Below are 27,573 nucleotides of genomic sequence, written 5' to 3'. Positions count from 1 at the left end.
GGTCTCCTCTACTGAGACTGAGATCTAGAGACGGCAGACTGAAGGCAGCCTGGGGAAACCCTAGAAGAGGTCTGCTGGGAGGTGCCCCCACCTGCCATCAAGTGCCCAGCAGCTCCTCCAGCCCAGACACAGGGGTGCAGAACAGCAGAAACCTTCAGTATTCCCATGACTATGGCCATGTGAGCTGACACTGAAGAGTCCAGGACACAGTCTCCAGACAGAATGTTCTTTCTGAAACAGCGTGTGTGCGTGTGTGTGTGTGTGTGTGTGTGTGTGTGTGTGTGTGTGTTTGCAAGCAGGGGGCCAAGCTGGCTGGGAGGGGCAGATGGGTGAATGTGCCTGCAAGTTGGTGAGACCCACAGCCAAGAAATTGGCTGAGCCACCATGGCAGGGTCATATGGGACATGGGGATCCCAGGACAGGGCTGAGCATGGCTCCAAAGGCCTTTGGGGACATTGCCCACCACGGGAATGATAGCAGCAACACCCAGCAGCATGACCCAGCAGCGTTTGCCAAAAGGAGCGATCCTGGCTCCCTTCTGCCACGTAAATCTTATGCCAAAGCCCTCAAGTCAGTTTCAGCAAGGGGTCCCCAGAGCTCCCAACCCGGCACATAATTTCACCTTCTTAATGAATCACCTGGCATGTTCCTCCTGTCCTAAGAAAAACAAGAAGAGGAACTGTCAGAATTTCTCAAGAGATTAATTGAAAACAGCATTAAGGGGACGCCTGGGTGGCTCAGTTCATGAAGTGGCTGCCCTCGGCTCAGGTCGTGATCCCAGAGTCCTGGCATCAAGTCCCACATCCAGATCCTGACTCAGCAGAGAGCCTGCTTCTCCCTCCTACTCTACCTATTGCTCTCCCCTGCTTGTACTCTCCCTCTCTGTTAAATGAATAAATAAAACCTTAAAAAAAAAAAAGAAAACAGCATTAAGAGTTTCATGAATACATAATAAGACAGTAATTTGCTCCTTTCTCAAAGGCAGACTTGGAGACTGGGTACTTTCCCTCTGGGGCCTGCTCACCCAGGGGCCCCAGCTTCGGGGAGGAGGCATTCCTGCCACCAGCGAACAGCAGCTGTTCTCTCTCTAGCAAAACTATGAAATAGCACATCCTCGTCGGCTTCCCGTGCGGATCCTGGGCCAGAGACCTCACGTGCATCATGGGTGGTTCTTCCAAGAGAAACAAGAAGAAAGTCCCTGTGTGTCACTGGCACCCGGATACATCTTTCACGTATTGGTTATATATTTCGTTTGCACGTTTGCATAGGTAACTCCTTTCTTGGGTGGATGACAGGCCAAACTAGAATCCAACCGTCTTAGGGCTGGGAGGAAAGCTAGATGGGAGACAGCATCCCCAGTGCCCAGCACAATGCCCAGCATTCCATGCAGTCATATGGTGGGTGAGAAAATCATGGCCCCAGCGAAAATCACAGGACCAGTCACAGTCACGGCACAATGAAAACTCAGATCCGCTGCTCCCAACTCGTACTACCATGTTGCTTTCCACAGTTCTGCTCAACAAACCAGAGCTAAGTGAGGAGGCAACAAGGAGGAAGACAGAGCCCCTACCCTCAACGGACTGGTGATAAAGACAAGGATATAAATGACTGTGATGTTAAAAAAATAATAAAGCCTATCTATAAATAAGACCACGAGAGGACACTATGTCCTCCGAACATCATTTAGTCATGGTTACACCAGCCCACCCAAGGATTACTTAATTACCGAGGGGATGGTTTTCTGTTTGACTTGGCTATTTACCATTAAGGGCTCAGACTCTGTCAGGTTACATATTAACTTGTAGATCGTGTCCAGCAAAGATGTAAATAATTTCAGGGCGCCTGGCTGACTGAGTCAGGAGAGCAAAAAAGGCTTGATCCTGGGGTTATAAGTTCAAGCCCCATGTTGGGTGTAGAAATTACTAAAAAAACAAATAAATAGGGGCACATGGGTGGCTCAGTCATTGAGCATCTGCCTTCGGCTCAGGTCATGATCCCAGGGTCCTGGGATCGAGTCCCACATCGGGCTCCCTGCTCAGGGGGAAGCCTGCTTCTCCCTCTGCCTCCCCTCCCATTCCTTCTCTCAATCTCCCTCTCTCTCAAATAAACAAATAAAAATCTTTTAAAAATAAATAAATAAACTTCAAAATAGATATATAAATAATTTCTAGCAAATGGAAAAGATAATTTTCTATTTTAAAGATTGCTATTATAATTGCCTTATAGAACATCAGCTGGTTTTGTTTTATTTTTTAACTGTGGTAAACTACACCTAACATAATATGTTACCATCTTCACCAGCTTCACCAGCAGCTCTATGAAATACATTCATGTTGTAGTACAACCTTCGCTACCGTCTATCTCCAGAACCCATCATCCTGCAAAACTCAGTGCCCATTAAACAATACCTCTCCATTCCTTTCTCCCCCGGAACCTGGCAACCACATCCCACTTTCTGTCTCCCTGAATTTGACTACTCTAGGCCTTCCTATAAGTGGAATCATATGGATTTGTCTTCAAGTTTCCTTCATGTTGTAGCTGTATTGGAATGTCTTTCTTTTTTAAAGCTGGATAATATTCCATTGTATGTACAACCCACAATTTGCTTATCCACCCACCTGTCTCTGGATGCTGGGGTTGCTTCCACATTTTCGCTTAGCATGACTAATGCTATGAATACGTGTGAGCAAATACCTCTTCAAGATCCTGCTTCCAGTGATTGTGAACATATACCCAGAAGTGGCTTTGAGGAGCTACCATATTGTTTTCCACAATTGGCTATACCATTTGACAATCCCTACAACAGTGCACATGGATTCCAATTTCTCCAGATCTTTGCCCATACTTGTCATTTCTTGGTTTTGTTTTGGGGGGTTTTTGGGTCCTAATGGGTGTGAGGTAGTATCTCACTGTGGTTTTAATCTGCATTTCCCTAATGATTAGTGATGTTGAGCACCTTTTCATATGCTTGTTGGCCATTGGTACATGCTCTTTGGAGAAATGTCTATTCAAGTTCTTAGCCCATTTTTATAAAAAATCAGGTTATTTGGTTTGTTGTTGACTTGTAGGAGTTCTTTATATATTCTGGACATTAACCCTTTATCAGATACAATTTGCAAATGTTTTCTCCCATCCCACGGACTGTCTTTCACTCGGTTGATAGTGTCCTTTAAAGCACAAAAGTGTTTTCATTTGTTTGGTTTTTTTTTAGATGGATCAACTTATTTTAGAGAGTACAAGCCAAGGGAGGGTCAGAGGGAGAAGGAGAGAGAGAATCCTCAAGCAGACTCCCCGCTGATCATGGAGCCCAACTCAGGGCTCAAGCCCAGGACCCTGAGATCATGACCTGAGCCAAAATCAAGAGTTGGATGCCCAACCTATTTAGCCACCCAGGTGCCCCAGAAGTTTTCAACTTTTATAAAATGCAATTTATCTGTTTTTTTTTTCTTTTGTTTCCTGTGCTTTTGGTGTCATATCCAAAAAATCATAGCCAAATGAAATGTCATGAAGCCTTTCCTTTATGTTTTCTTCTAAGAGTCTTCAGTTTTAGCTTTTACATTCAGGTCTTCGACCCATTTGAGTTCATTTTTGTATACTGTGTCAGGTGAGAATCCAACTTCATTCTTTTGCATGTGGATATTCAGTTTCCTCAATTCCATTTGTAGAAAAGGCTGTGGAATGGTTTTGGCCCTCTTGTCAAAAATCATTTGGCAAAGAAAAAAAAATATATATATATATCATTTGGCCACATATGTAAGTTTTGTTTTTAACCCACGAACTTTACTCAAACATTTCCTTTTTTTTTAAGATTTTATTTATTTATTTGACAGAGAGATCACAAGTAGGTAGAGAGGCAGGCAGAGAGAGAGAGAGAGGAGGAAGCAGGCTCCCCACTGAGCAGAGAGCCTGATGCGGGACTCGATCCCAGGACCCTGAGATCATGACCTGAGCCGAAGGCAGAGGCTTAACCCACTGAGCTACGCAGGCCCCCCTCAAACATTTCTTTTTAAGTGCTTATAAATACACAGCTCTTCAAAATGCTCTCCGAACCAGCTTTCCCACCTTCCAGGCTCCCTCATTCACGAGTTTCTCATGTTGAGATATGCCCATTCCGTGTTTTATGAGAACCATGTTCTTAAATGTTTGAACATTAGAATTAGATGGTAACATACAAAGGGCTACACATGTCTGGGTGAAGATCACCTCTGGTTGAGGGATTCAAAAACCTTTTCACTTCTGAGATTAGCCTTCTGATTAACAGGAGGACTTCTGGCCAATGGAAATGGATATCTGTGGAGGATATCAAAGACCCCAGGAGAGGCAGAGAGTGCCTTCCTTCCTGTTGACTTCCTTTCTTGTGTGTCTTAGCCAGCAAAATCTAAGGGCCAATGCAGATGTGATACTTTCACACAAGCAAGTCCAGAAAAAAAGCCCCTTGCCTTTCTCCTGTGTTGTTTCTCCTCACAGCCCTTCCCAAGGGGTCTCTATTCCAGCTCTGGGATAGGACAGCCCTTCCCAAGCCCCTGCCTCCACCTCTCTTCCCTTTCCCCTACCCCCCAAGAAGCTAGAAAAGTCCTGGGCCTTTCTTTCAACACTTCAGATTCATCTTCCATGCTGCCTTACCTGGGGAATTACATTTCCTGGCTGTCTCAGTCCTCCCACATGGCGCATCCGTGAAATATCTCCCTGACGGACTCTAAATGTTTCCAGCATCAATCATGGGGATAAACAGCAAACAAGCCCGAGACAGAGCAGCCATCTCTGTTGGGGCCAAAGTGGTATTAATTAGAAAACTTACTTCTGGCCACAGAGCATGAGCCCTGCAGCCCTCAAATGACCTTTGCTTTGGCAGCACGCATCTCGAGGGAAGGCTGCTGGCAAAACCCCTCTCTCGGGGCTCTTTGCTCTGGAAGGGGCTTCTGCCCCTGGTTGAAGTGAAGGGTCCAAATTTAACGCTGAGACCTGTGTTTTCTGAAGATGTCAGGTATGCATGTTTCTTCTTGGGTTTCTGAGATCACATTGCTGTGGTCCCCAGGCCTTCCTAATGCAAACCTCCTAACCCCTGGTCATGGTGTTTTCCTGGGCTCTCAGTGGTCACGGCAGCCTGCACTGGCCGGACCCTCCAGATGTCTCAGCTTCTGACGAGCCAGGAGACTGTCACTGACCTCACCTCTCCCCTCCTCCATGGAAATCCATGCACGGCAGGAACCATGAGGAGCCTCAGCAGAGCCTGAGCACCGTCTGCTGCTGAGCCCCTTGGCCCCGGCTTGCCCACCCCACCACCTATACCCCAAGCCTCAGCTGCCCGGATGCCCTGACTGAGGCCTCAGGATGGTCCCAGCCCCTCGACTTGGCTCAGCCACTACAACCAGCACAGGCCATCTCCCCCTTGGGGTCAGCAGGGTTACCTAAGGGGCTGACCGAGGAAGGCATGAATGGAGTGGAGAGAAGCAAAGCAGTCTGGAAGCAGTTCAGGGTTGTCTGGACTCCTTTCAGGTTCAGTAACCTGCAAGCACTGAGTGGGGACTGAGGGCAGGCAGGGGAGGGCGGCAGCCATCCTGCTCCTGATTCCCCTTCGATAGCTAAGTAACGTTGGGCAAGTCACTCCACCTGTCTAAGCCTCAGTTTCCAAATCTGTAAGATGGTGCTGATGATAACATCTCATAAAGCCACTGGAGAGTGAGAATAAAGCACTTGGTAGAGCACCAGGCAATAATCAGTGTCCAGCAAATGTTAACTATTTCTTGGGGTCAAGGGTCCAGTGTGTGTGGTTGTGTGGATATAAGAAAAAGAAAGTCTTAAGGAAAGGACAAGGAAAAAGAACTGAGAACTTGCTGCTCGTTTCCCTATACAGTCCCCTTGCTGATCAATGTTTCCACCAACTAGTAAAGGAGGTTAGTCCTAATTTCATATTCACTTGTCCAGAGAGTGATAAACTGTTATTCCCTTAAAGTAATCCACACTGCTTTCAGATCGGCCCTTCTCAGCCTTGACAGATGGGATTATATTCATCTTGCTTCCCCTTTAGCAATTGAAAAGATCAATGAGACATTAGTCTCCTCACTCCTGAGTTTCTCCTGGGGGAAAATGCTGATGGTCCAGAATTAATGTGGCAATTGATTTACTGTGTGCTGTCTAAAGGCAGGCAGACAAGCTCTCCCCCCAGTGGGAGGGGAGGCGGGGGAAGGCAGCCGTTGGCCACTTTATGGGACTGGCTCAGGGACCTGTGTCCAAACTTAGGGAGAAAATAATTTGCAACTGACCAATCTGGGACCTACATCCTGGCAACTGGCTGGCCCTAGCCTTGGAGTCCCCAAAGCCATGGACACTTTCAAGTTCTATGTCCTTGACAAGTTATTGACCTCTCCTCTCCTTCATCCACAGAGTGGGGATACAGATCCCCCATCCCAGTATGACTGTGGGATCAACGTGAGGAAACACGCGTGAACAGACGTGCTTTGTAGATTTCAGCTTTTCATCTTCAGGTGCAAGAGTAAAGGCAATGCCTTTGAATGAGAAACTGACCAAGTTTACAGATGGCCAATTACGGAGGCCTAGAAAGAGGAAATCCGCAACAGCCAGTAAGCTAGGAAGACCATCCACCATCTTCACTGTTATTAACACCTGAGATCACCACCGTTTCTACTGTTCTTTGGGAACTGGGATAATGTACAGACAAAGGGGTGGAGAGGGTCGGTTTGCTGGGATCTCCAGAGGGGATTCCTTCTCTAACAGAACAGGCATTCACTGAACACCTGCTGTGGCCCAGATGCTTTTCTAGGGACCATGGAGAGTGAAGACCACACACTCAAGTTCTGAAAAGGCCTTGGCTGTGAGGGTTCGGTGTTTCTCTCTTGGTCTTCCTGCCACCTCTCTATCATCTTCTCTGTCCCAGAAGCAACTCTGTCCCTGACAGGTTTGGGTAGGGATAAATGCCCCCACCCCGGACCCACCACTGCAGAGTCCTCCCCTGAGAACCTGGTGCCTGGAAATGGTAGTGTTGGCCCCAGGCTCCAGGTAGGACCTACATGCAGGTTGTCATGGGGGGTGATCATTGGTCTGAAATGTTTCTATTACTCAAAATAAAACATAAGGCTTTTTTTCACCATCTGCCTTCTTTGCTGTATAGAATACAAGCTCCTTTCTTAGGGAAGCTCTGTATTAGTGCTCCCCACATAAAATTCAGTGAACCAGGACTGTGAAATCCATAAGGAAATGGAACCATAGACTGAAAGTGAGGCCCCAGCGTGAAGCTGGTGGTCACGCAGCCTCTGAGATGGCTCGGGCAGCCCTTATTTCTGGGAGCACGAAGCAAAATGACCAATGCTCTCAAATTCTATATAGACAGGGCTCATGCAGAAGAAAGAGCAAAGAGTGCTCCCTTCCCCTTTGCCAGGGAGTGGAAGGTTGCCCAGCTGGAGAAGGGGGTGGGGGCTTTCCTGTGAGTTCCCCCTGCTGCAAAGCAAGAAGGACACACTTGAAACCCTGTCTTGCTGCCCAGCCCCCTGTGGGTGCCGTTACTATGTTCAGGGCACTTTCATATCAGATGCGGAAGAAAGAGGAACATTTCTTCCTCAGCCTCCTTTGCTCTAAGCCAGGCAGGTGATCTTCGCCTGATTGCTTATGCTCACCTACAGGAGACCTCAGAGGCTCCAGGAAAACTGTACTCTGCTGGCAAGGGCGGCAGCAGGGGGGTGGCTGGGGGGTGGGGAGTCATGGTTGTAGGGTTAGTTTCCTGAAACAGAGGTGGCACGGGTGCTGCGACAGGCCAGGAGCAGGGCTGTCGGGGACATTTTTCTCCCGAGGGGGTCGGAGCTTGGTTGCTGGACGCTGAGAGTGACCTTCCCAGCCCTCCCAGTCCCACCAGTTTCCCAATGCCATTTTATTTTTTTTTATTTTATTTTTTTTTAAAGATTTTATTTATTTATTTGACAGAGATTACAAGTAGGCAGAGAGGCAGTCAGAGAGAGAAGGAAGCAGGCTCCCTGCTGAGCAGAGAGCCCGATGTGGGGCTCGATCCCAGGACCCTGGGATCATGACCTGAGCTGAAGGCAGAGGCTTTAACCCACTGAGCCACCCAGGTGCCCCCCCAATGCCATTTTAAAATGTCCTTTCCTGGGGTGCCTGGGTGGCTCAGTCAGTTTAATGGCCAACTCTAGGTTTCGACTCAGGTCATGATGTTGAGAGATCAAGCCCCAAATTGGGTTCTGAGCTCAGTGCAGAGTCTGCTCAAGAGTCTTCCCCCTGGGCCTCCTTGGTGGCTCAGTCAGTAAGCATCTGCCTGCAGGGTCATGATCTTGGGGTCCTGGGATCGAGCCCGCATCAGGCTCCTCTGCTCATCCAGGAGCCTGCTTCTCCCTCTCCCTCTGCCCACCCTGCCCCCACCCATAAGCTCCCTCTCTTTCACTCTGCACTCTGTCTCCAATAAATAAATAAGATCTTCAAAAAAAATTAAAAATAAATTCTTTTCCTCACCCTTTCCACCTGCTTCTCCCCTCACCCCCATGTGCAGTCTCTCTCTCTCCTCTCTCTCTCTCTCAAATAAATAAATGGATTTTTTAAAAAATAAACAAATAAAAATAAAACTTCCTTTCCTACTCCATAAGTCAGCTCTTACTGCTGGTAACTATGAACCCTGAGTGACAGTCAAGTCCCATTGCGCCCCAGCTATCATTCCTTGAAGTCCCAGCAACAATGACGGCTTCCCTTTGTTCAGTGCTCGCACTGGTGCCTGGAACTGTGCTCCCGGATCCACGTTCCTCTTCCGCCAGCATCCTCACACTGTCGCCACGCTGAAGCAGGTGGTCTTCTTATCTTCAGGGATTGTGGGGAAGAGTGGGGACATGAGGGCATGAGAAGATTTGTGCACGGTCTTCTCAGGGTAATGAAATGCTGTGACAGTAGCTAAGCGCTAGAAGCCACATGTGGATGCCACAGCCGGTGGCGGCGGTCCAGGAGAAAGCTTCTCCCACTGCTCTGCTGGGCAAGCAGGCAGGACTAGGTGGGTCATCTCCTCTTCACAACAGTCTCTTCTCTGAAGTAAGGGCCAGCATCATCTCACCAGGTTCGCAGATGACGAGGTAAAGACACAAAGACACTATCCGAGAAGGGATTTGTCCACAATGGTGGGGTTTTTTCACAAGATTACTGACCATGGGATGTCATGTTCACCCACAGGCAAGTTCTCTGAAACCCACCTGGGGTGAAGGGGATGCACGTCAGGTAAACAGTGATATGTAGCAGAAGAAGCTAGATGCCGGCATTGGACTAAAAGCCTCAGAGCACAGGTCTGCACTGCAAATACATTTTAATACAGATAATTTCTTTTCCTTTCATTTTCAAGTTCTTATTTCATTTACACAATTCCAAGTCCGATAAATCTTGACATTAAGCCTGATTTGATGTGTGGTACAGATGGTCGGATTAAGGATACGATATTTCATCAGTTCCTCTACATTTTCTTTTCTCTGATGGATGATTTTTTTTATACTGCGTTGATCTTTTTTTTATTCATAAAGGCTTCATTCCCATTTGTCATGGCTGCATTAACTGGGCATCTAATGAAGGCTTGGATATGGAAGTCTGCATCTCATTTATCCTCAACAGCAAAATTAATAAAGCATTGGGAAGATAGCATCCTAAGCTGGAACTTCTCTAGGCCACCCTGAGTCATCTAAAATATATTTTACTTGTGTCTTCCAGGATTGGGACTCGGCTGGACACTTTGGGAGACAGTGCCCAATTTCAACTTCTGTCCACTGACAGTCCATACCCTCCCCTCCCCGCTCCACCCCACCCAACTTGTTGTTTGGAGAGGCTTGGGTCAAAAAGGCCAGGAGCCTGTTCTCGTGCTCATTCTCTCTACACACACTTATTGAGCTCTTCGATAGGCCAAGCTCAGGGATATAAAACAGACTCAAGAAGGTCACAGACAAATGGGTCACGCCACCACTGTTGGCCAGTGTCCAATATAAGGAAAATAGTCAAGTACTAAGGTTGGGAGCAATCTGGAAAGATTATCTTCTCTATCCTTTTGCCTCTAGTGAGGTGATCTTCTCAACCAGTTTTTCCCGCCAAATATCTGATATCACAGACATTGACTTTGACTTACAAACGGGTACAGTGGTTTCCCAGGGCTGTTGTCCCAAAGTACCATAAATGACAGAAAGTCATTGTCTCACAGTTCTAGTGGCCAGCTGTCCAAGGTCAAAGCGTCAGTGGGGTTGGTTCCTTTTGATGGCTGTGAAAAAGGGATCTGTTCCGGGCCGTTCTCTTTGGCTTGCAGATGGTGGTCTTCTCCCTGTATTGCCCTGTATCCCTGTCTCCTCTGGGAATGTCTTTGTGTCCAAATCCCCTCCTTCTAAGGACACCTGTCATATGGGATTAGGGCCCCCTGTAATGACCTGATTCGAAGGATTATTTCCAATAAGGTCACATTCAGAGTGAGGACTTTAATACACGAATTTTAGGGAGACACAATTCAACCTGTAACAATGAATGTCTCTGAAGTTGGTTCAAGGAAAGGTCTAAAACAGCCTCCAGCACCACAATATAGTTAGAGCCCTGGTGGAAGGTTCAAGTTCTAAATTAGCCACTTGCCCTCTCTGAGCCTCAGATTTCTTCTCCAGAGAGCAGGAGATCTGGATGGGCCTCCAAAGCCCTCTCATCTCTCCAGGATTGTGCTGCTGAGGAAGTGAGAGAAGTTGAGGCCACATAATAGGGAAGTCCACGGTAAAGTTCTACTCCCTACAACTAGGGTGATCCTGACCAAGCACTGACCTTCTGAGCCTCAGGGGGTTTTTAACTGTAAAATGGAGACAGTGATGGGAGCTACTTCATCGACTGTATGATGGAATATTGCTCAGCCAAGAAAAGAAAGAAATCTTGCCATTTGCAAGGGTGTGGATGGACCCAAAGAGTATTATGCTAAACAAGATAAGTCAGAGAAAGACAAGTACCATATGATTTCTTTCATATGTGGAATTTAAGAAACATAACAATCAAAGGGGAAAAAAATGAGAGAGGGAGAGAAACCAAGAAACAGACCTAACTTAGAGAACAAACTGATGGTTCCCAAAGGGGAGGTTTCCTGGGTGAAACAGGTGATGGGGACTGAGGAGGGCACATCTGAGATGAGCACAGGGTGCCGTACAGAAGTGTGGAATCACTGTATTGTACCCCTGAAACTGATATTATACTGTATGTGAACTATACTGGAATTAAAAAAAAAAAAAAAAAACTTTTAAAAATACAGAACATAAATATTCTGCCAAAAAAAAAAAAACTAAACCAAAACCAAAAACCAAAAAAGGCTATGAGGGCTAATAAGGCCTGCGAATTGCCCAGAACACAGTTGTCACTCATGTACATGAACTTTAAATGGCATTACCGCTCTTCGTAGTGGCAGTCAGTTAGGCTTTGGATCTGGGACTCCGCTCTCTGCTCTCCGGTGGTGTCCACTGTAGGAAGGCAGGGACCCAGTGTCTTACGCAGTGGCTTCCATGGAGTGAGACACTTTGGTGGCAACACTCTGGTAACCCAAAGGGACATGCTTTTCCCCAGCTCCACCTTACCCAAATCCTGTCCCATTCTATTTAGTTCATTCACACTCATGTCATTAGGATTAGCACTAGAATTTCAGGTGATTTTTCCTCTCACTGTGTTTTATAATTTTTATACCATACAAAAGTGTGATAAACCATATTCCATTAGGGCATTTAACAGGGCTCTGTAGAGCAGCTGTGTAAATCCAGCACTGCGACCTCCCTCCCCCAGGAACTAGGCCGCCGGAGGTATGCCTCAGCGTTTGGCTCCGACCTTCATTGAACTGTTTCCAATTTTCTCATGGGTGTCCTCACCTAGACTGGAAACGGTGTGAGGAAACAAACAGGGTTTCTTTCTCAGACTTAGCAGAGCCAACTTACTGATTCCCACAATGCACCAGCCCCTCTGACATAAAGCATCTCACATAATCATCCCCATAACCTTATGGGGCAGGTAAGGGTACTATCAGACCACAGAGGAGCCCCTGAAGCTCAGAGGTCACACAGGTAGGCGGTGGTCAAGCCAGGATTCAATTCCATCTCCGTGTGACTCCTAATGCCATCCTAACCAAGTGTGCCCGCTCAGTAGATCTGTGGGTCCCTTTCCTCCAGCCTGAGCAGGGTTTTCCACGGCGGTGGTGCCCCCTAGTGGCAGGCTCGGAGCCATTCCTCAGCCAGGTTTCAGGCTCATTCTACGGCAGACATTCAACACTTCACGGGGTGACCAACAGGGCTGGCCCTGGGTACCAGACCCTGTGCACACAAGGGATAACCAGACTGTGTACCCGAGCTGTGCTTCTTCAATGCCCCCACCAGGAAGACTCTACTCCTGAGAGGTCAAGGAAGAGGGACTAGGGTCTTTGAGGCCAACAGCAACGAGAGGACCTAGAAGGTCTGGTTCCCCAACTGTGCTTCTCACCTCCAACTTCCCAGTCAGGACATGCTGGCATGGCCATTCTCTGCTGGACCCTCCTGGGACTTCCATTTTCCAAGAGCTTGTTCACGGAGGAGAGGAGAAAGAAGAGGATATATATGGCAGAAGTTCAGGACTTAAAGGTTTTTCTTTTCTTTCTCTCATTCTCTCTCTCTCTCTCTCTCTCTTTTTTTTTTAAGTAATCTCTACATGCAACAAGGGGCTCAAACTCACAACCCCAAGATCAAGAGTCACACACTCCTCCAACTGAGTCATTCAAGTGCCCCATGACTTAAAGGTTCTTAACACGACACAGAGTTCCTTTCCCAAAAGACCCATCAAGATTCTTCGATAAATATTGAATCCTTACTGTGCTCCACAATGCTCAGTGTCCAGAAATGGAGGAGATACTTTTCCTGTCTTTGAAAAGCAAACATATAAAGAATTACAATGCAACGAGGCAAGTACTTGAATATGGGACTTCGTCTGTCACCCCAAGAATGGATACCAGCACTCAAAACTGAAAAAAAGAATCGTCAAATATCCCCACCAACTGGCGAAAGTAGAAAACAGTGTGGGGTCAGACACACCTCCAACCCTCTCACCAACCCCCTGCACCTCTCCAGCCTCTAAGAGCTACCCACTCCTTCTGCCCACCTTGCAGGGGCCAACAGCAACAGGGCAGCGAACGAGGGATAGTGTGATATAGTCTGCCCTCCTGCCCTAGGTGTGGCAAGGACGCGTGGGCCAGCGGTCACCCTCTTCCTGCTTGCTCATTTGCCCTTGAGAGGCCTTTCCTATAGCCTGAGAAGCAATCACCACCTTTTCTGAGAACACTGTAATCATCAATCTGGCTTTGAGATAATCAGAGATACCTGGGAGCTGCATTAGCCTATACGGTAATCTGTAGCCACACGTGGCTATTGAACACTTGAAAAGTGGCCAGTGTGAACTGAAATGTGCTGTGAAAAATATACACTGGATTTTGAAGACGTTGTACAGGGGGAGAAAATGTAATATATCTCATTAGTATTTTCAACTTGATTACATGTTGAAATGGCAATATTTTGGACATAGTATTTGGATAAAATATACTATTAAAATTAATTTCACCTCTTTCACTTTTAGTGTGGCCAGGCCATTCACAATCACAAATGTGGCTCAAGTTAGAGCTCTATGGGACGGCACTATCCCGGAGGTTACAAACGCATGGGGCCATAGGGGGCGCTCGCGCAGAGCCAAGTCTCTGCCTGCAGAACTTCGGAGGGAAGCCAACTGGCTTCTTAGCCTTTTTTAATGCTATCTTTTTTTTTTTTTAAGATTTTATTTAGTTATTAATGCTATCTTTTAAAGGTAGTTTTAAGCTGCTTCCTCTAAGATTTAAATGGCCCATAGTATGTTAACATGAATAATTTTTCTAGGCAGAAGTCCGAAACTCCTGAATTACAACATTCAAGACTAGAATTTTAAGGAAGGTGCAAGTTTCACTATCACAGCCAGACACCCATAATTCCATTCTAATAACTTATCATAAATTATTAACTTTGGACCCAGTAATTCCATTCTAAGAACTTATCATAAATTATTATTTAAAAAAATAATTATCATGGACAAATATTTACCTACAAAGATATTTACCCCGCATTTGTAATACCTGCCCCCCTAAAACCGACAACCAACTAAGTATTAATAAGGGATTAGTTAAATCATTTATGGTACAACTATATTATGGAATATTTTGTAACTACGACAATGGATGCAAATGAATATTTAATGACCTGAAAAGACATTTATGCTAAATTTTGTGGAAAAGGCCAGCTACAGACCTGCATGTCCATTATGTGTCAATTTTGCTTAAAAAAGAAAAAAAATGAATAAAAACACTGAAAATTCTCCAAGGGATTTTTTTTTTAAGATTTTATTAATTTATTTGGGAGAAAGCATGAGCAAGGTACGGGCAGAGGGAGAGGGACAGAAACAGAGACAAGCAGACTCCCCAGTGAGCGGGGAGCACAGCACGAGGATCAGGCTCCATCCCAGGACCCCAAGATTAAGACCCAAGAAGAAGTCTAACAACCCACTGAGCCACCCAGGCGCCCCTCTCCACAGGATTTTAAGTCCTCTCTGGACAGACTATGGGTGGCTTTCCTTATTTCACAAATGCTCTTTAAAAGTTATTTTTAAGTAGTCCTACCCAGTCTTCTTTACAAGTGACAACTTCTTTCCCGGACTTTTCCTGCGCCCTCGCCAAAGGAAGAACCAATGTCTTCCCAATACCTAGCTTGGGGTTTTCACCGAGTTGCAGGTGGTCTTCTAGGCCCCGCGCGCACGTCACCTCCCCTACACGCCTGTGCAGCCCCGCACCAGGGTCTTGCGTCTCTCTCTGCCCCCGCCGCACCGCCTGGATCTCACCCTGTCTGACCCGCCCGGTTATTGCAAAACGCAAACAAGATCTGGCCTGAAGGTTTCGGAGTCGGTTGAACGGGAATGCAAAGGTCGACATCGCCGAGACACAGTGCCAAGCCGGAACCGAGGCCCTACAGCCCGGCCGCACACCTCTTCCCGTGCGAGAATTACTCGCGCCACCCGGTTGCGGATCTGGGCGGCGGAGGCGGAACCAACTTTTCCAAACACAGCGCGGAGGTCGCTCGGCGAAGTTTGTCCCTTCGGAGGCGCCGTCCCCCGCTGCGCCCGGCCCGGGTCACGTGAGCGAGACGCGTCTGGGACCTGGGGCTGAGCAGGAGGTGTAGAGCTGCGGGATCCCGGGCCGGGTGGGAGGGATGGAGGCCACCTTGGAGCAGCACTTGGAGGATACGTGAGTAGCGCGGCGGGGGGGAACTTGAGCGGGACCCGAGGCGCGCGCTGAGATTGCCCGCCGGGCGTGTCGGCGACGCCGCGCGACGACGCCGCGGGCCTGGGGGTAGGGGAGAGGGTGACGCGGCGAGCCCTGTCCCGCGGCCGCGGGGTGGAGGGGGTGACCCGGAATTAAAATCCCGCAATCCCGCCGGGGCTCCGCACCCTCCCTCCGCGAGCTAGTCTCCGCAGCCCAAGGCCAAAACCTTCCGTCGTGTTGCAGTTGTCTGTATGGCAGGGTCATTCCTCAGTAGTTTTAGGAAATGGGTTTATTTGGGGGAAGGTTGTACCAGGTGTGCAAAGCGAACCCTACAACGTGAACATAAACACAAGTCTCTCCTCGCGTGTGTAACCAGTTACTTGGTGCTTGAGGAAACGAAAGACCTCTCAAATTTTCGAACAAGTAATATCCACGTAAGGTGTAAAATTGAAAGTTCAAGAAGGCGCACCGCGAAACAGCTCCCTCCCACCAGCGCCGCTCAGTTTCTCCCACTTCCCCTCCTGGAGGCAACCAGTGTTTTTTCGTCATTTTGAACAACGGCGACAAAATACTGATAAATTGTCATGTCTGCGGCTCTCAGAAGCTCTGCAGTACCTGACATAATCTTTTCTCCCATCACACGTACATTGGTTTAACTATTAAATTTAAATTAGTTCATTGTAGTTTAATTTTTCTCAGCGTGATAAAAAAGCAGTGGTTTAAAGCGCAAGTGCCTGGTACATAGAAAAACCTGTAGGTGTGTGTTATAATTATTTGAATTCATTTCCTGACATCATCTGCTTCATTCCTCTGGTGCTCCTGGAATTAGAATGAAGAATCCATCCATTGTTGGAGTCCTGTGCACAGATTCACAAGGACTTAATCTGGGCTGTAAGTATGTCACCATCTACTCTGGTGGATTGCATAGCATTTGATATTGACTAGGAGCCTAGTGTGCTACTCTCTAGTTTTTGTACTTCCTGTTATCCTGCCGCTTTCTGGGTTCTTTGGTAAGAGTAGAGTTTATCTCCAAACGGGATTAGAAAATTGAAACTTTTCAGTTGGTATTTATGAAGGTAGAAGTGGTCCTTGCAGTTCTTGCACTAGAAATTGTTTCTACTAAAATAGTATTTGAATTATTTTAAATTGGGTCTAGCAAGGACCTCAGATAATGACATCAGGTACCATTGGTTGAGAATGGGTGCAGACTGCTAGGGTTTTGTATGCTTTATCTCTGATTTTCACAATAACCCAGGAAGATGGACAGTGCTATTTTGTAGTCCGAATACACCTGAGTAAGAGAGTAGGCGGTAAAAATGAGAGCTTCAGAGTTGAATGCATGGGGTCAGCCCCCTGCTCTTCCATTGCTAATAGTGTGACCTTGGACCAAAAATTCTGAGCCTCAGTTTCTCTGCTGGCTTGTTTTTGTTGGTTGGCTAATTGGTTGGTTGTATAGATTTCTTTTCAAAGGTAAAAACTCTTAGTTTAAATACAAGTCTAAACAGAAATACCCTGTCAAAGTCAGTGATAATGTCACTTCCAGACACTCACCAGTATCTTCCTTGTCTTCTCTAAGTGGAGAAAGGGGTCTGACATTTTATTCATGTACATCCTTCTTATCTGCAGTGTAATATACAATTTCTTATGGGCACAATAACTTCTCCACATCTGTATCAAGAATGTGAAAGCCAAAGTCCCCCTCCATGGCCACGATAATCTCCACTTGGTCCACACGGTCTAAGCCATTTGTTCTTTTCATCAAATGGGAATTTACCTAGAGCTTTTCTGGGTCGATTTTTTCATTGAGTTTAAAGACTTTGGTTTGTTTGTTTTTATAAAGAACATGGTCTTTGATTCCCTCTCACGTCAGAGGAGGCACATCAGGATCCTGGCAGCCGGTCTGTAGAACTGCCCGGACCCTACATGAGCACTGAGGCCGCCTGCACCGGCGCAGCCCTCATCTGGGCCTCTGTGGGGCACAGAATGGTGCTGAGCAGGCAGGCCTTGGCCAGTGAGGGGGCATTGGGCAGCAAAGGTCTAGGGCAGTTGGCTGACATGGGTGGAAAGGACATGAGCTGCCAAGGCTATGCCAACCCAGGATCTCTGTATTGGCTTGTGGTTTAATAATGGCAGTAATTAAAGAATTGCATTTACTGAGCACCTGCTATGTGCCAGGCACCATTCTAAGTGCTTTCCCCAAACTAAGTCATTTAATCCTTGTAGCAGCCCTGTGAGGCAGATGAAGAAATTGAGGTTGAGTAACTCGCCCCAGGTCACAGAGCTAGGGTTGAGCTAGGATTTCAGTCTGGCTCCAAAACCTCTTAGTCACGGTGTTGTAAGATTATATAATGTGTGTGAAACACTCAACACAGAACCCAGACATGATGCTCAATAAATGGTAAGAGTTACAGATGAGGAGATAAATCCTGAAAGGTAAGTAACTAAAGTGTTCAGCTAATTCATGTCCCAACTCGTAAACCAAGGACTCCTCCATCCTTATTCCTCTTTACTGCAGGAATTTTTAAAGCTCTGAATTTCTGCTGGGAGGGTAACTGAAAGAGGTAATCTGTGTCACTCAGATTTTACACAAATCTGGTTGGGAGAAAAAAGGCAGATTTACTTGAGGTGCTGGTTGATGGAAAGCCTGAAATTCAGGTGTGGAAATCTAAAATGAAATTAGTTCCTCCAAGAAACCTTCAGGACCCAAAAGACTGCACCGTCTGTCCAGTTAGTGTTTTCTGTAACCATAGGAAATCCGCCAGCTCTGCCACACTGGTATGTCTGTTTTCCGCTATAGTTCCAGGCAGGCAAGCTTGTGCTGCCTTTGTATGTGGAAGTGTAAACTTAGTAATTACCTTTTGTATCGGGCACCCAAGATTATCTACAGGAGAAAACAAATCTTAACAAAAAGCCAGTTAAGTTTGTATTTGAAAACAGCCAGCTTATTCAAGTCGAAATAACTGCGCACAGAATATTCACGTGTGCTGTCAACCAAGGTGATCCTGCAACCGAACTCCTGAGTAAAGACTTTTGTATCCTTTGAGGTTGAGCTCGCTCAAAGAAAATCAGATTTCCCATGAGGAAATTATACATTTCAACAAGTCTCTTGCCCTTACTGCTTTTTGTCAACTTCACCTTTGAGTGTCTTGTTGGTTTCACGAAGCTTCCTGTAAAAGGCATTTATGGCTTTCAGAATGACTTGAATTATAGCTTCCTTATAGGTGCGAGAAGGTATTCAGAGATGGTGATGATGAGAGTGATTGGAAATTGAGAGTCTCCTGGCGCTTTATTGATTTAAGAACTGTTGTCTGGCTTTCTTGTTGATGTAACCAGCTGAATATCAGGACAAAATCATTTCATGTCGGTACCTAACCTAAAAGACCATGAACTGAGCCTTCTTTTTGTGAATAAATCAGTGAGAGATTCTACTATAGCTCTGTACTCATGGACATGATTACCTATCTTCCAGGCCGTGGGACCCTGTCAGATGAGCACGCCGGGGTGATATCCGTTCTAGCCCAGCAAGCAGCTAAGCTGACCTCAGACCCCACTGATATCCCTGTGGTGTGTCTAGAATCAGATAATGGGTGAGTACATGTTGGCAGATTCTTTCCTTTTTAATCAGAAAAGTCACTGGGAAGGTTGAGTGAGGCCTGCCCTGTGTTATTAGCGATTTGCATTCAAAGAACTTGGAGGGAGGCTCTTCACTCTTTGGACCACAAAATAGACTGGTCTCCGAAGCTTTCAGACCACAGTGACATTTAAATGAATAGTAAGAATTGTCCTGACTGTCAAGAAAAAGAAAGTAATAAATAGCATAGGCAAAGACCAATCAAGGAACAGAAACCACTTCCGTAGTAATAGAAATACTAAAGCGGTTCCAGGTGAGCATCCTCGGAGTAATAGTAAGTGATGAAAGCAGAGTACGGAACTGCACAGTGTGATCAGTTTTGTAAAAAGAGCAGACAATGCACGATGGTATACACTCAGCTAACAAAACACTGTAGTGCCTGTCTCTGAGCTGTAGGATTATAGATTCATTTGTGTATTTTATACTTTTCTGTATTTCCCAAATGTTTTCTTATATTCATATATTGCTTTCGTACCTTAAAAAAATGATAAATAATATTTTTTTAGTTGTATCCTAAACCAAACAGTGTCTTTAATCTTCAGCAGACTCCCACTTGTAACATTTTATGGAATATCTTTGCCTTTCAGGAACATCATGATCCAGAAGCACGACGGCATCACGGTGGCGGTGCACAAGATGGCCTCCTGACGGCTTATGGCGGTTCTCCAGCAGCCTGTCGTCGGGGCTCGATCCCACCTGTGTAAATTATCTTAGACAACTACACCAGTCCCAATAGGCCATTTATTTCGTGTGCATTGGGCACTTTTCTCTTAATTTTAGAGTAAGCTTCTTTTGGACACTCAATGGACTGACTTATCCAAATATTAGTAAGAAAGGATCATGTTTTGAAGCAGCAGGTCCCAGTCACTTTGTACATAGAATTTTCTTACATTCAATAAATCTGGTCAGAGAAAAGCTTGGCTCTTTTCTGGATTGTTTAAATTCTTAGCAAATGTTCATTTTTTTGGATTACCAAATTATATATTTTTTAAAATCTTTGCTCCAAGTCAGTCTCTTCTCTCTGAGAAGCTTCCTGAACTACAGACAGTCTCACACAAGTGCCCATGGATACTGAAAACCAATTAAGCCTATACCCACCGCATAACAACATAATAGCTATTATCATTAAGTACCTATTAGATACCACGAACTCATGTAATTCTCACTGATAACCCTATATGTACTCTTAGCTGCCCCATTTTGCCTTTGTGTAACTAAGGCTAAGGGATTTGCAGAGTAACTCAGGGACGCCTGGGCAGCTCAGACAGTTAAGCGTCCGCCTTGGGCTCATACTATGATCCCAGAGTCCTGGGATCGAGTCCCACATCAGGCTTTCTGCTCACTGGGGAGTCTGCAGCTCCCTCTCTCCTCTGCCCCCCATCCCGCTCATGTTCTCCCTCTCTCTTGCACTCTCAGATAAGTAAATAAAATCTTAAAAAAAAAAAAAGAAAAAGACTCCCAACTCAGAGCTTGTACTTTGAACACCAGACCATCATAAAAATAGGCATGTTTGGTGAGAAAAAACTAACACCTGAATGTAGAAGACAACATTATCTTTTCTTTAACCTTTATAGTTCTCAACAGCAGACTGGAGCACAGGCAGGCACAGATGACCTGATTTTGTTGAATTTAAATGCAGTCCTGTTACTCTTTAGCAATTTAGTATTTGACAGTATAAAAAAATCTCCGGAATATTATTTATTCCAAAATATCAAGCACCTCCAAATACAAGATACTATAAGAGGATACAAAGATTTTGCATTAAGACCTGGTTCCAGCCTTTGAGTTCGTACTCTGATAGAAGGGATGTGCACATATGATGTCTTCACCAATACTTGACATGTAGTACATGTTTGTTTTATATATTAAAAATTGTTCATATGTTACATTGTCTTTGTCTGTCTGGCCTGCCTCTGCATAGGGTTTGTGGGCAGGGACATTGTCTTAGTCAATGTATTCCAAGTACTTAGTACCAGGACACAGTAGGCACTGAATACTTGCCAAATAGAAGAATATATAACTAATAGAAGAGAGATTTATGGAAAGACCTAGGCCTTCCCAGGCAGAGGGAGTGGCAATAGCAAACACCAGTGATAGACCAGGAGGACTATCTATGTAATACTAAATGTTTTAGTTTGGTCCTAAGGTAGGAGGTGAAAAAGCTGGGAGGTAGGGAAGGAACTTAAATATCTACTTTTTAAGAATCCTAGGGCTTATCCTGTTAACAGAATGGAGTTTGGAATAAATAAGCCTCTAATCTGAGCTTAAAGATGAATCTGATGAGGTAGACCAAACTCACCTCTTTTCAAGTAGAAAAACTTGCTCTTAGTATTTATTTCCAGTTCATAACCCTGAGTGATAGGAGCCGATCTTTAGATTCGCTACACGCTAGACACATGCTAAACAATTTACATGGAATTAGCTCATTTAATCCTCTTACAAGCTATGGCCCCCATTTCAGAGGAAGAAATAGGCTCAGCAAGATAAAGTCCTTAGCTCAGGATCAAACGTGAGTGACAAAAAAAACTGACAGATGGGGGGCCTGGGTGGCTCAGTGGGTTAAGCCTCTGCCTTCAGCTCAGGTCATGATCTCAGGGTCCTGGGATTGAGCCCCACATCGGGCTCAGCGGGGAGCCTGCTTCCCCCTCTCTCTCTGCCTGCCTCCCTGCCTACTTGTGATCTCTGTCAAATAAATAAATTTTTAAAAATCAGGAGAAAGGAAAAGAACAAAGGAAGATAACTGCATTGTCTAATCTAGAGATATGAAGAACTAGGTGCCTTGGAAAGAAGCAGTCGACTTAGAGGGACGGGTCAGAGCAAAGATGGCTGGGTTTGATTTTAGATATGCTGAACTTGAATTTCTAACCGCACATGCTGGTGGGAATGCTCAGAAAGAAACATGTATCAGGTGCTCACTTTGTAGCAGACACAGTGCTACACCTCCCATTGCCTGTAGAACAGAACCTGAAACTGTTACATGGTCTCCCACGCGCTGCAAGATCTGGCCCCTGGCCAACCCTTATCCCACATCTCAGACCACCCTCTGCCTGCACATAGCCCCTCTGTCTAGCACAGTGCCTGACACAAGGCACTAATGAAACTAATAAACGAACATAGTTCCTCCTTTATTGAATGAAACTAATAAACGAACATAGTTCCTCCTTTATTCTTCATAACAACCTTCAAGGTGGGGCAGAGTGCCCCCATATTTATTGATGAAAAGAGTGCTGCAAGGAGTTCAGGGTTGGAGACCGCTGATTTTTGGGTCTGTACAGAGCTGCGGCTAAAGTGGGATTGTATGTGATCTGATGCCACCAAAGTAGGATCTTGTGTGCATATACAGAAATCTCCTACCGGTTCTGTTCTTCTACCATCTCTCTATATTATTAGTCCTCGCCAAGAAACTTGCAAAGTAGTTTTAGCTACATCTCACAGATCTGAAAACAGACTCAAGGTAACCCGTCTGGAGTCCCCAGGCTTAAAAAATCAGCAAAGCTGAGATTCTAACCAAGTCTGCGTTTCCCACCACACTTGAAAACTCCCTGTATGCCCCAGGTTCTCCGAGCAGTTCATTGGAGGACCCTGCATCCCTCCCAGCCTCCGTGAGTGACTGCCTGTTCCCACACACTTTGAACCTGACCTCCCTCCCACCCTCAGCATCAGAACTCTCTATCCATATAAAGCCTACCCTCAGCTCATCCCGCTATCAGGACTATAGAGTGCCCTGCTTTAAAAGAGCAACAAGTGCTCCCCCCAAAATTAGTCCCACAGATGTTTCCTCGAAAATGCTTGTTAGTATGTAAGTACAACACACTAACAATTAGGAACATTGTTAGTAACTACAAATAACTGTCTGAAAAGCCTTCACCTTCCCTCTTTAGGCTTTTGCCCTCTGCTGAAAGTCGGTCAGCTGGATCCTTGGCACCAGCACCTCGCAAATGCATAAGCTTTTCCACCCCAAACGCAAGGCATCTTCCCTAACCACGAAGCTCTGCTCCTGTCAGCACTTTCATCAGAAAGTATTACAGAGTTTGGTTTTAAGAGCCTGAGAAACCCCTTGTTTTTTTTATAAGAGAGGAAGCATAAATATGTGCAGGTTTTCCGGATAAAACAAGAAAAACACACTCTGGTTCAAAACCTAGAAAGCTGGTGCTAGGGAGATGAAAGGTGATTTCCTGTTGCCTTTTTTATTATATTTTATTTTTTGATGTGGAGGGTGGGACAGGGGAAGGAAATGGGATAAGAAAGCAAATTATCCCCGTCATTTTTGAGGAAACGTAACTGTTTCCAAAATGCAAGAAGAAAGGCTTCATTAAAACTGCAAGTACATATGTTCCACGGGAGGGGTTTGGAATTAAGGTAATTGAGAATTTTAAAAAAGGAATTGAAATGAGGTTTCAACTCCAGATTACTAAGTAAAATTAGTCAATACACAAAAGGTCACACAGATAGGCAGAACTTACTACAGAATGCCATTTGTAGCAAGGAAACACATCTCCCAGCTCTGGGAGAGTTGTAAAATAAGCATATCCTGAAGAGCCCACAGAGGAACAGCACCAGAATCAAAGTTCTGGGGATCTACCCCCTGCCTCCAGCATAGTGGTAAACAATAAACTAAGGTATATTAAAATTTATACGGGGAAGCTGGCTGGCTCAGTGGAGCATGCAACCCTTGATCTTGGGGGTATGAGTTCAAGCCCCCATGTTGGGTATAGAGATTATTCAAGTAATTACAAAAAATTTAAACATAAATAAAAATAAAAAACACATTCTACTTTCCTTCCTTACTTTTCATACACAATTGTTTTCTTTCACCCTTACTATTTCTAAGTAGTTTTAATTACATATATTAATTAGAATTCTTAACCCTTAGAATCCTTATTTTTTTATTTTTCTTAACATATAACAAATTGTTTCATGGGTACAGGTCTGTGAATCATAAGTCGTTCACAATTCACAGCACTCACCACAGCACATAGCCTCCCCAATGTCCATCACCCACCTACCCTATCCCTCACATCCCCTCCCCTCCAGCAGCCCTCAGTTTGTTTCCTGAGACTGAGAGTCTCTTATGGTTTGTCTCCCTCTCTGGTTTGTTTCATTTTTCTCTCCCTTCCCCTATGATCTTCTGCCTTGTTTCTCACAGAGTCCTCGTATCAGGGAGATCATATGGTAATTGTCTTTCTCTGACTGACTTATTTCGCTCAGCATAATACCCTCTAGTTCCATCCACGTCATCGCAAATGGAAAGATTTCATTTCTTTTGATGGCTGCATAGTATTCCATTGTATATATACACCATATCTAATACACCACATCTTCTTTACCCATTTATCTGTTGATGGACATCTAGGTTCTTTCCATGGTTTTGCTATTGTGGACATGGCTGCTATGAACATTCAGGTGCACCTGCCCCTTCAGATCACTACATTTGTATCTTTTGGGTAAATACCCAGCAGTGCGATTCCTGGGTTGTAGGGGAGCTCTATTTTCAACTTTTTGAGGAAACGCCATACTGTTTCCAGAGTGGCTGCACCAGCTTGCATAGAATCCTTACTTTCTTATGAAAGCAGGGACGTAAGCAATAGTGGACTGTTACACTAGTATTCTGGGGACTGGCAGATTTATAAATACATTTCATTATTTCTAGTAGTGTATCTCTCCTCACAGCAAATTTTTCAGTGTGGCCCAAAACATACTTACCAATAGACTCAAACATCCTTAGTTCCTCTGTATAAAAAGCCAAAAGTATGGGGTGCCTGGGTGGCTCAGTGGGTTCAAGCCTCTGGCTTCAGCTCGGGTCACGATTCCAGGATCCTGGGATTAAGCCCCGCATCGGGCTCTCTGGTCAGCAGGGAGCCTGCTTTCCTCCCTCTCTGCCTACTTGTGATCTCTGTCTGTCAAGTAAATAAATAAAATCTTTTTTAAAAAAAAAAGCCAAAAGTAATTAAACTTGTGTTCAATAACTGATATTCTAGTATTTTATCTTATTTGGAAATGATGTAGATATTCCGTGAATATCTGTCATTTAACCTAACTTAGAATAACTTTCTCCTAGTTTCCAAGCAGCATCCCCACCCCTAACCGCAGTTTTTCTGTCCCTTCAGATAAGAATTACCTCCCTGAAGTCCCCATTTCAAAGAAATGGCTCTGGATACCTAGAGAACATAAGTAGAACATTTACATCTCAAAGGCGCAGGGAGAGGATATAAATTCCATCAAAACGGACTTTTATTTCCTAAATCCAGATGTTTTATAGCAAACTTTTTGAGATGAGCAGGAGAGGTTTGGGGATGGTGTAATGGATTTGAACTGTTTGTAGAGCCACATTTCTGGTCTTGAAAAATGAGATTTGTCAGGACAGTACAGTTGTTTTTAATTTCTCAAAGAACTGGGTTGCAACCTGAATGCGCAAGAGGCTGACTGACCCTCCCATCCACCTACATGATCTTCAATTTGCTGCTTCATTTATTATTAGGAGGATTTTTAAAAAAGATATTATTTACTTATTTGACAGAGAGAGAGAGGAGGATTTTTTAAAAAGATATTATTTACTTATTTGACAGAGAGTGAGCGCACAAGCAGAAGGAGCAGCAGAGGGAGAGGGAGACGCAGGGGACACAGGAGATGCTCAGCGGGGAGCCCGATGCAATGCGGGCACTCAGTCCCAGGACCCTGGGATCATGACCGAGCCAAAGGGAGACACTTAATTGACTGAGCCACCCAAGCGCACCCATTAGGGTGATTTCAACTAAAATGGAAATTAAAAGATTCATAAGCTTTAGATTTAGAGCTGTGTGCCTTTATGATTTAGTAAATCCTTTCACAGTGGCTTGGGAATGTTTTTCTTTCCCTTTTGGTTACATAGTTTCATTTTAGAGGAAAAGCTTTTTTTTTTTTTTTTTTTTTTTTAAGTTCCTATCAGGTTCTGAATATTAGCTTCCAATCTGGCCAACTTCTGACCGCAGAGCTCACTAAAAATCCTTTCAAGTATCTTATTAATAGTTTTTAGCTGGGAGAACAGTAAACGTTTTTCTTTTTCTTTTAAGCCAGAGGTTTCACTGTCAGATGACTCAAAACCCAAACTAACAAACCCTTTATGACTTAACCATGGACAGAAAAGGCGCTCCCAAGGAGGGGACAAGAGATGTTATCTCCCGACACCCTGAGTTACTCCCAAAGAGAACCCAAAGGAAAATTACGGACAAACCCCGACGGCTGGGCACGGCTGGCAGGAGACGCTGCATATGGGGTGCAACCCATATTTCTGGCAGCCATAGTTTTAGGCCCTCCAACCTGCACTTGCAAGAACTAATAACCTGTGTGTCCCAACAACAGGCAGAAAAGCCAAGCCGAGTTCTCAGGACGCAGAATGAGACAAAGGGAAAAGCATTATCTGTCTCCATACCTAGCAGGTACCCAAACAGAAATTCACGAGCCACAATTCAAAGATCTAATTCTCACAAATGTTTTCCTCCTGTCAACCTGAATTCAGAAAGGAAAGGACAGCATGAAGTTCACCATCCTCTCGCCAACGGGCACCACAGACAGAGATCCAGGAGAGCTAACTCTGGTAGGAATTCTCACCCTTTGCTGGCTTCTGCATTTTCCCAGGATCCCGTCTGTAGGCTCTGGAGTGAGTGGGGTGTCCCAGGAGGTCTCCTCCTGGTCATCAGAAATTGCAGAGGAGGAAAAATTATTTTCCCCCACCTTTTATAGTGAGTGTTTGGCTAAGACCCTTTTTTCTCAAGAGAACTGCATAAATGTAATTTATGTAATTTACGTTCACCTAAATTACAAATTCTCCACTGTGGCCACTGGCATTCACAATTACCTTTGGTAAGGCTAATCTGCTTGTTCAGCTTGAACACATTTTTTTATTCAGCTGAGGCCTCACACTGGACCCAGCCCAGTTTAAACTGGACCTAGTCCTTCCCCAGACCCAGGCCGGTGTTTAAGTTGAACGCAGTCGGTTTCTGGACCCAGTCCCTAAAAAGAAATGCTTCGATGAAGTCTGACAGTTCAGAATACCAAAGCTCTGGAGCTAGGACGGAAAGGGACTTGTCTATGACCTGCAGAGGCAGCGAGAAAGCCTTAAGCTCCATGTGCTAGGCAGGTGCCCGTGCCCCTTGTTCGTGGAGTTGGGAGGGGGGCGGTGGCAGGGTGGGTGGTCGGGTCTCCTTCCTTGGTTCTCTCTTCTGATACCAGAATTGTTAAAAGAAAAACTGAGGCATACTAAATAAATATGTTAAGAGTTTATTTGAGGAAAAATCAATTCAGGGGGAGGCTTTTACAGATAAAAGGTGGAAGCAAAGCAAGGAAGTTTTGGGTGGCTTATTTTGTTTTGTTTTTTAAGATAGTTTATTGATTTTAGGCAGGCCCTATGCCTGCCATGGGGCTGGAACTTGGGACTCTGAGATCAAGAGTCACACGCTCTACCGACAGGAACCAGTCAGGCACCCCAGCAAGGAACTTGTTGATAGTCTATGGTTGAAAGCCTAGTTCACCGGGATGAGTTGTCTTTACCATTTTAATTTGGTACCTCTGTGGCACTGACCAGCTCAGATTTTGGGTTGTTTCCAGAAACCCCCCTGGCGTTAGACTCACCTGTGTGTAAGGGCCTCCTTGTTTAATTAACTTAACCATAGGGGCG

General features: G+C 45.3%; 1 protein-coding gene across 1 annotated transcript; it reads left to right on the top strand.

Moving 5' to 3' along the window:
- The first annotated feature begins 15,150 nt into the window (after window positions 1-15,150).
- Window positions 15,151-19,840, top strand: LOC111143143 (late endosomal/lysosomal adaptor, MAPK and MTOR activator 5). Its single transcript, XM_022496641.1, has 4 exons — window positions 15,151-15,271; window positions 16,119-16,180; window positions 18,759-18,876; window positions 19,508-19,840. The coding sequence occupies exons 1-4, from the start codon at window positions 15,237-15,239 to the stop codon at window positions 19,566-19,568; spliced, it is 276 nt and encodes a 91-aa protein (XP_022352349.1). The 5' UTR covers window positions 15,151-15,236; the 3' UTR covers window positions 19,569-19,840.
- Window positions 19,841-27,573: the final 7,733 nt, after the last annotated feature.

Source organism: Enhydra lutris, unplaced genomic scaffold, assembly GCF_002288905.1.
Source record: "Enhydra lutris kenyoni isolate GAN:26980312 unplaced genomic scaffold, ASM228890v2 scaffoldscaffold9, whole genome shotgun sequence".
NCBI classification, from domain to species: Eukaryota; Metazoa; Chordata; class Mammalia; order Carnivora; family Mustelidae; genus Enhydra; species Enhydra lutris.
This window is presented reverse-complemented; position numbering and strand designations above follow the sequence as displayed.

Coding starts and splice junctions, on each gene's coding strand:
- LOC111143143 (XM_022496641.1), top strand. CDS start 15,237: ATGGAGGCCACCTTGGAGCAGCACTTGGAGGATAC. Junction 16,181..18,758: donor ACAAGGACTTAATCTGGGCT/GTAAGTATGTCA, acceptor CCTATCTTCCAG/GCCGTGGGACCCTGTCAGAT. Junction 18,877..19,507: donor TGTCTAGAATCAGATAATGG/GTGAGTACATGT, acceptor TTTGCCTTTCAG/GAACATCATGATCCAGAAGC.